Source organism: Anneissia japonica, unplaced genomic scaffold (genome assembly GCF_011630105.1).
Source record: "Anneissia japonica isolate Jap-2015-1 unplaced genomic scaffold, ASM1163010v1 scaffold324_len738069_cov173, whole genome shotgun sequence".
NCBI lineage: Eukaryota > Metazoa > Echinodermata > Crinoidea > Comatulida > Comatulidae > Anneissia > Anneissia japonica.
The window spans coordinates 428,060-436,759 of NW_022692196.1; the positions used below are offsets into that span (position 1 = coordinate 428,060).

Sequence of the window (8,700 nt, forward strand, 5' to 3'; positions counted from 1 at the left end):
AAATATTACGTTCGCAATAGGCTTTGGCGGAAAGAAAGATGTGTATAAGAGACAGTATATTAGGATGGATCGGTCCACCGTAAACACATTATAAACATAGATAAATTTCACTGATAAGTCCCAAGTCTATATTGATACCGTTAGTGTGTGTATAACGTTTTTTAAATCCATTTCAGTTCTTTTCGTTGTCCGATATTATTATTATTATTATTATTATTATTATTATTATTATTATTATTATTATTATTATTATTATTATTATTATTATTGTCGTTATTGTTATTGGTTTTATCATAATTATCATAATCATTATTATCGAAGGTCATATATATATTATTATTATCGTTATTATTATTATTATTATTATTATTATCATAATAATTATTATATATATTTTGTTCAAATGCTTAAATGTGTTTCTAAATATTACTAATACACTGTATTATATTAAGGACATTAGATGGCAATAGTATAAGAGTGGTCAAGAACACAACATTCAAAGACACGATGCAACTTTCTTTTATGTAAGTACCAGAAATTAAAATTCATTTAATTTGAAACTCAAAATAAGGGCTTATTTAGTAGGCCTATACAAAAATATATAGGCATCACCCTTATGTATGTATGGTTCTATTTCTGGCTCTTCACTTACGTTTACTTTCTGTAGCTGCTTAGCAAATTTGTATTTCTACCGAGATTCAGCCATTGTTCCCACAGCATTGTTGTTTTTCAGTATAATTTCTTCATCTTCATCTGTAATTGCAAAGCCTAGACGCTGATAGTATAGTACATTCCAAACAAAAGCATATTGTTTTAAAAATCAGTGGTTATGTTGTTCCGTTGCACTAAACACAATTATCCTATCCAAACTTCCCTCTGTCGTATATACAAAAAATCATTTGTTTTTTTCTAGTGTTTAAGTTCTTGGCATGGTGTTACTGTCTTATTTACATTCTCTTCCGGCTGATACTGCAACTTAGGATGGCAGCAATGGTAATTTCATATTTGTGCCCTGTCATTTAACTCTTTCGTTTAAAACTTTCTTATCCAGATGGTTTGGCTGCACTTCGTTCTTTATTTCCTTAATTTTCACAGTTTTTTTTCATTTTCGTTTGAAATTTTATTAATATTTGACAGCCTTTTTGTATTTTTTTTTCTCCTAATTCATCATAACTTCGGCTATTCTTCTTTGGCTGAAATTTTAACAAGTTTACGTAAGGTGTTTATCATCTTCTTTCTCTCCTCATACATGATGATTGCATTTCAATGTCGCTTTCATCAAACATGCTTGTATTGCTGACATCAAAGCCGGGATGACAGGGAAGCTAAAGTTCAATGACAATAAAACAGATTTTGTGGTCATACCTTCAAAATATCAGTCCAGGTTCACAACCATCTTCTTATTACAATCTGTTTCAACATTGATTCCTGGTTCTCCTATTGCTCTTAACCTCGGAATTGTATTCGGCAATACGTTTCCCATGGATATTCACGTCAAGAACATCTGAAAATCAACGTACAGTATTTCCATATCAACAATATTAAGAAAATTCGGAAAGTTCTGAATGTTAAAACGGAGCAGAACATTTGATTACATTCCACCAATATTGAAACAACTTCACTGGTTACCAATTCTCAAACGAATTCAATTCAAATTGCTGTTGTTCACTTGGAAATCTTTCAACGAAATGTTACCTACATCTATGTAGGCCTGTCAGGAAAAATTTGGTCCGGGGTAAAAATCGGTCCGGCAGACTGACTTTGGCCTCATAATTACTTGCCAAATGTAGTCCTCATAAGCCAAAATCAGTCCGATGAAATTTACTTTGCTGCACAGCAGACTTGGAAATATTACGTCCGCAATAGGTTTTGGCGGAAAGAACAATTCCTAAGCTTTTACAGATGCGCATATGCTTATCTAACCAATCACAATGATGTCCCTAGCTGAAGCCTGAATTTGCATACATCACCCTATATAAAAGTTTAAGATCGGCATGTACTTGTGTTTAATTGATAGTAAAGCCTTCGCCGTTAGTGAACATTGGAATAACAGTAAGGAAAGACTTAGCAATGTTATACACGGACATACATTACCTCACATTGAGAGAAAATTTAATTTCATATTCATAACTCATACCGCCTCCACGCTCATATGGTAGAAAGAGAGGGTGGGTTGGTGAACGACGTGGAAGGGTTTTTGAAATTTAACATGTAGATTCCGCTAGGCTAGCTAGTGGTTTCAAACCACCAATCACAATGATGTCCATCGCTGAAGCCTGATTTACAGACATCACCCTATATAAGAGTTTAAGATCATGGTGTACAGTATTTGGCTTTTGTTGATAGCAGAGGCTTCGAGTGACAGGACCAACTACCATACCCCCTTCTAATCTCATATATTTGGTAGAAAGAGAGGGTCGGTGAACGTCGTGAAAGGGTTTTTGAAATTTAACATGTAAATTCCGCTACGGTAGCCACAGCATAGTGATTTCAAGCCACCAATCAAAACGATGTCCATCACTGAGGCCTGAGTTTGCATACATCACCCTATCTAAGAGTTTAAGATCGGCATTCGGCATGTACAGTACAGTATTTGTGTTTAGTTGATACTTATTCCTCCATGGTTGATAGAGCCTTCGCGGTTAGTGAACATTGGAATAACAGTAAGGAAAGACTAAGCTATGTACACGGATATATATTACCTGTAGTTGTTGTATTTTTAATAGTGTTACAGTATATTTGCTATGAACAATTACACACATTGACATAAAATTTAATTTCATACAGTATTTACAACTCATACCGCCTCCACGCCTCATATATTTGGTAGAAAGAGAGGGTGGGTGAAATTCCTGAAGGGTTTTTGAAATTTAACATGTAGATTCCGCTACGCTGATTTCAAACCACCAATCACAATCGCTGATTTCAAACCACCAATCACAATCACAGTGATGTCCATCGCTGAAGCCTGAATTTGTATACATCACCCTATATAAGAGTTTTTAAACTTAAAAGGTCATGATGTACAGTACAGTATTTGGCTTTTGTTGATAGCAGAGTCTTCGAGGGTTTGTGCACGTAACATATTCTGATGTTTTTACACGTCTCGCTAATAATTGGCCGATTTAAAGCAAAAAAACAAATACTACTGGCATTAGATTCATGAGGTCACAGCTGTTACGCCACTGCTAGTGTGTATCTTTCAAAATTATTCTCAGACTTATTCATTCATTGATTATTTTCTTTCTGTTCTTCACATAGAACCATGAAAAACTGCAGTATTGAGGAGATTCAACCAAACACATTTACAATGTTAAGTGGTCTCTCGTATCTGTGAGTGTCTTTTGAACACATTAATTATAAACAACATACAGTAAATTTGAACAAGTGACGGTTCGTTCAAGTCCCAAATTCTTTCCTAGCCAGGTGATTGTCAAACCATAAGGTAGACAAAAAGACTAGGAACACCCTATGCGGGGGTAAATTATCAGTTATAGTATAAATAGCTTGGCTGATAGTTTCGTTCTTTGCATTAAAAAAAAACACAGATGGTTTTTAAGTTCAGGGGAGTTTGAAATAATTAATATTCAAATCCTTATGATATAAGTTTTCTCTAAGCAGTTCGTGTATTGGTTGTCTAATAAGTGTAATAATTTTTCTTAAACACAATTTTGAATTTGTACCTTTAAATTCTGAATGTATGCTACCTCTTTGCTGTTTCATTTTATTTTGTATTTTTTTATATTAAACTTCAATTTTTTTCAAAATGGAAATTAGAAAAAGAAACTTTATTTTTTATTTTATTTTTTTAATTTTTTTTTAATTGAAAATAATTCTTTGTTGGTAAGCCAAAATATATTTCTTTCATGGGCCTGACAGATTGTTAATAACATTTGCTGATCATCGTCAGATAAATCATCTAATAAAATTAGTATGTAGAGGGAGAGCGTAAAAAAGCACCTTATACTTTAACTGTATCTGCAGAATGTAGGTAAAAATGGTCCCCTGAAAAAATGGCCCCAGTAAAATGGCCCCAATTGAAAAGTAGGTAAAAATGGCCCCAATGAAAAAATTCAGTAATAGAAATAATATTTTTTTTTTAATCTAATATTTAAATACTAGCTATAAAAAGCAAGAATTGAATCAATAACAAATACAGTTTCACAACAGATGCAAATAATGTACTTAGAGATTATCGGAAAACAATGACCATTGTATAACATTTTTTGATAGTAGAAATAAGTTTTAAAAACGTTATTCCACTAACAAAGTAGAGGAATGACATACATACAGTACTTCAACTACCAAAATGTGCAACTCATAGATAACCACAAAATTCACTTTTGTTATTAAGTATAAAATGAAATAATTTCATGTTATAAACAGTACAAATAAAAAATAGTTAAAGCATGTGGATCAATTGTGTGTTTGAATCACAAGTTCATGTATGCGAAAAGGGAGAGGCTTACTTTCTCACAAACTTAGCAATAAATGTTCTGCTTAGATTTACTTCAAAATTTGTTAATCAAATATTGTTTTTAAGGTAAACTGAATAATTAGGAATAGGCCTGCGTTTATTTAAGCAACTTATTTAATTGCATACTTGGTTTTTACTCCCCGCCAACTAAATTTAAGTGCTTAAAACTATACTAAATAATGTAAACTAAGATACTATATATACATATGTAAATATGGCAATTATGCTAAGAATTAAAATGGCGTGTAATTGTGAGGGTAGGGTAATTATGGTAGGATTAAATGGTGTTTCTAAATTTCAGAAACCTCCCAAAACACACTGTAGAAAACCAAACAATTCAATTTTGATTGACTCACTTGATATATCAATAAGAAAATTAAATATTCAAGAACCTATTTCTTGGTTAAAATGTTGATTTCTTTTTGTGAAAAAATACTTGCAAATACACCACAAACCTCCAAACACACTGCGAATCCCACCCAAACCCTTTAATTATGATTGTAGACCTCTCTATTTCTAAAAAAAAAATAATAATAATAATGTTCATATAAACTCATTGTTTGTGGGGTTTACCAATACTCGGATTGAATTTCTGGAAAATTGTGATTCCGCTTCCGTGAAATTGGCCACAAATAAATTGTTTTAGTATTATTAAATGCATGATTTATGCTGATTTATTGATTATGTTGTTGCTATTTTTTAACATTTAAATGGGGAAAAAAATAAAAAGTGTTATTCAGGGCTTTTTTTTTTTTTAAATCTTTGAATATTTTATCATTGCATATGTAATTCCTGCAAAAAGTAAAATGTAAATGACAATTTATTTGATGTTAGATTACTTTTTAAAAACTAAATTATTTCAGTTAAAAGAATTGCATATGATTCTAAAAAAAAAATCAGTTTTAATACAGAATTTTATTATTAAGGCTATTTTTACCTACCTGTCATTTGGGGCCATTTTTACCGGGGCCATTTTTTCCAGGGCCATACTTACCGTACACCGTATCTGCAATGTAATGAATAACAACATACCGGATCGGCAGAACAAATAATTTATAAAAGAGGCTACTGTGTGGATTCGATAATACGAGAACAACGTAAACATGTACTGAGCTACTGATATCATCCTGCGACCCTGCTACAAACACCTCTAAAAAAAGGATCTTCTGGATAAGATATTGCAACATCACAGAAGAATGATAATATAAACCATACTAGCTTAGCCAAGTAAAACATCTGGCGATGAAAATTTTGATTGAAAGTGTAGTGGCAAACTTACTTTGCTTTACAACAAACATTGAATTATAACATTTTAATATAAGTATAATTATTTTATTGATTTGATGAAGCAACATTGGAGACAACAATCTTGTCACAATTGAAGAGGACATGATTTCTCTAAACGGTTCCAGCCCTTGTGAGATGTAAGTTTATACTTGTCTATATTTCCTTTTCCCCGATGTTTCCTTCTTGTTTATTATATTGGAAGCGATTGGTATGGATCGGACTCACGCCCTTGAGGTCAGGGGTTTGAAACCCTAACTCCACAAGTCACTTGTGTCCTTAGGCAAGGCACTTTATGTGAATTGTCCTCTAACCAGGAATATAAATGGGTACAGGCATATTTTGGGAAGGTATAACAGACTTGTGAGGGGGTGTGGCGAATCTCTCCCTACACAGCCTTGTCCTAAACTCCATATGAACGAGAAATTGGCACGACGGCCTTTGAGATATACTCAATGTGTCATATGACATAAAATGATATGATACATCATTTTATCAATTATTTCCACAGACTTCTAAATGTACTTGCGCTAACTGAAATAGCAACAGGGAGTTTCAGAAATCTTGGATACAGCTCATCCGTGTAATTATATTTTGTTTTTGTGTGTGTACATGTGTGTGGGTGTGGGGGTCTGTGTGTGTAAATTAATTTTTAAAAAATGTTCAAATAATATTTTCCACACTATCACAATCATTTTATTTTACAGATATTTGCAATACAACTCGATTGCAACCATTCCTCCGAGAGTGTTTCAGTCACGTGTGTTAAAAAACTTGTAAGTACAGTATAGTGGTATTCAAGTTTGGATTTTGCATTAATTGTGTGCTACATACCCTCGCGCTAACCGCAGCTTGCCAATGGTCTGTTAATGAGTTTTCTGCAAGTAATAAACTATGGGAAAACATCTAAAGTGCTCATATGTAATACAAGCGGGTGTACGGTAAGAATGGCCCCGGCAAAAATGGCCCCGGTAAAAATGGCCCCATATGACAGGTAGGTAAAAATGGCCCCAATAATCAAATTCTGTATTAAAACTGATTTTCTTGAGTCAATATATGCATTTTTTCATCTTAAATAATTTAGTTTTTAAAAGGAATCTAACATCAAACAAATTGCCATTTACATTTTACTTTTTGCAAGAATCAATGTTCAATGATAAAATATTGAAAGACAAATAAAAAGCCATGAATTACACTTTATTTTTTTTCCATTTAAATGTTAAAAAATAGCAACAACACAATCAATAAATCAACATAAATCATGCATTTATTAATACTAAATTAATTTACTTGTGGCCGATTTCACGGTAGAGGAATCAACAATTTCCAAAAATTCAATCTGTGTATTGGTAAACCCCACAAACAGTGGGATAGTATGAACGTCAAATTATTCATTTTTTTTTTTAAGAAAAAGAGAGTTCTACAATCATAATTATATGGTTTAGATGGGGTCTGCAGTGTGTTTAGAGGTTTGTGTTGTATTTGCAAGTATTTTTTCATAAAAAAATCTAAATTTTAACCAAAAATAGTTATGAATGTATTTAATTTTCTTATTGATATACCAAGTCAGTCAATCACAATTGAATTGTTTGATTTTCTACAGTGTGTTTTGGGAGGTTTGTGAGATTTAGCAATATTACTTAATCCTACCATAATCACCCTACCCTCACAATCACACGCCATTTTATTTCTTAGATGAGTAAAAGTATGCAACTAAATTAGTTGCTTAAATAAATGTATTCCTAATTATTCAGTTTACTAAAAGCAATACTTCTTTGAATAAACTCTAAGCAGACAATTTATTGCTAAGTTTGTGAGAAAGTAAGCCTCTCCTTTTTCCCATACGTGAACTTGTGATTCAAACCCACAATTGATCCACATGCTTTAACTACTGTTTATTTGCATTGTTTATAACATGTAAAGTTAATTCATTTGAAATTGTATACTGTATGTCATTCCTCTACTTGGTTAGTGAAATAATGTTTTTAAAACTTTTATTTCTACTATCAAAAAATGTTATTCAATGGCCATTGTTTTTTTATTATCTCTCAGAACATTATTTGCATCTGCTGTAATTGTTAAAAAAAACAAATGCTTTTAAAGAAATTTAAAAAAAAACACATATTGATCTCAGTTCAAAGAAAAAAATAAAACTTATTTCTAAATTTACAATTTTCACCTATAAACCTCTTAATTTCACAAAAGAGTGGGTTCTTTTCCAAACAAATACATCCTGCCTAATATTGTGTGTTTAGGTTAGATCTTTTGCTTTAACTTTGGAAATTGAGATCATTTTCTATTTCTGTATAAACTAATTTTTTTTTTCATATTACTGTAAACCTAATGGGTTTTGATAAATTTACTCTGCACTACGGAATTTCCAATATAAAAAAAAAGAAAATTAATTAAAAAGACTATAGATTGAAAATAAGTAAGGCGTAACATATTTTTAATCTATGTTAATGCATAACTATTTTTACATAATGAAAGTTAGTAAATCAAATTATTTGTGGCTTTTATTTATTAAATCAATTAAGAACATAATAGCCTGGTTCACGTCGAACTTTATCTGGATATACCCGTCTTGAAACAAGATACGATAATCTCCTAATTGCGTTCGATGCCAAGTTAGAGCCAGATAAACAGCCAGCCAGTTTCAGGCCGCCGACGTCACACGGTGGAAAGACTTGTTTAATAAAACATCTACGGTATTCGTTCAAAAAAATTGTAAACTACTGTAGAGAAGGTGTGTGTTTCCACTACCTAACCAGCCGACCAGTACGAACCAACGACAGTGCAGCAGTGTGTTCTATCGCAATCTAAGTAGTAGATTCTCTAGGCCCTAGCTACATTTACCTTCGATAAAAAACGAATTATTTTAATCGCTAGCTAGCATTCTTCCATTTAACATAATATTGTTTTAATTTTCATTAAAACGT

At 32.0% G+C, this 8,700-nt stretch overlaps 1 protein-coding gene across 1 annotated transcript in view; it reads left to right on the plus strand.

Annotated features, from left to right (window-relative positions):
* The window catches only part of LOC117100198 (leucine-rich repeat-containing protein 15-like), a 43,420-nt gene that overhangs the window by 1,088 nt on the left and 33,632 nt on the right, over positions 1-8,700 (plus strand). Inside the window, exons 3-7 of the mRNA XM_033239791.1 lie at positions 453-524; positions 3,262-3,333; positions 5,827-5,901; positions 6,273-6,344; positions 6,469-6,537. Of these exons, the coding sequence (XP_033095682.1) occupies positions 453-524; positions 3,262-3,333; positions 5,827-5,901; positions 6,273-6,344; positions 6,469-6,537 (360 nt within the window). The remainder of the gene's footprint in view (positions 1-452; positions 525-3,261; positions 3,334-5,826; positions 5,902-6,272; positions 6,345-6,468; positions 6,538-8,700) is intronic.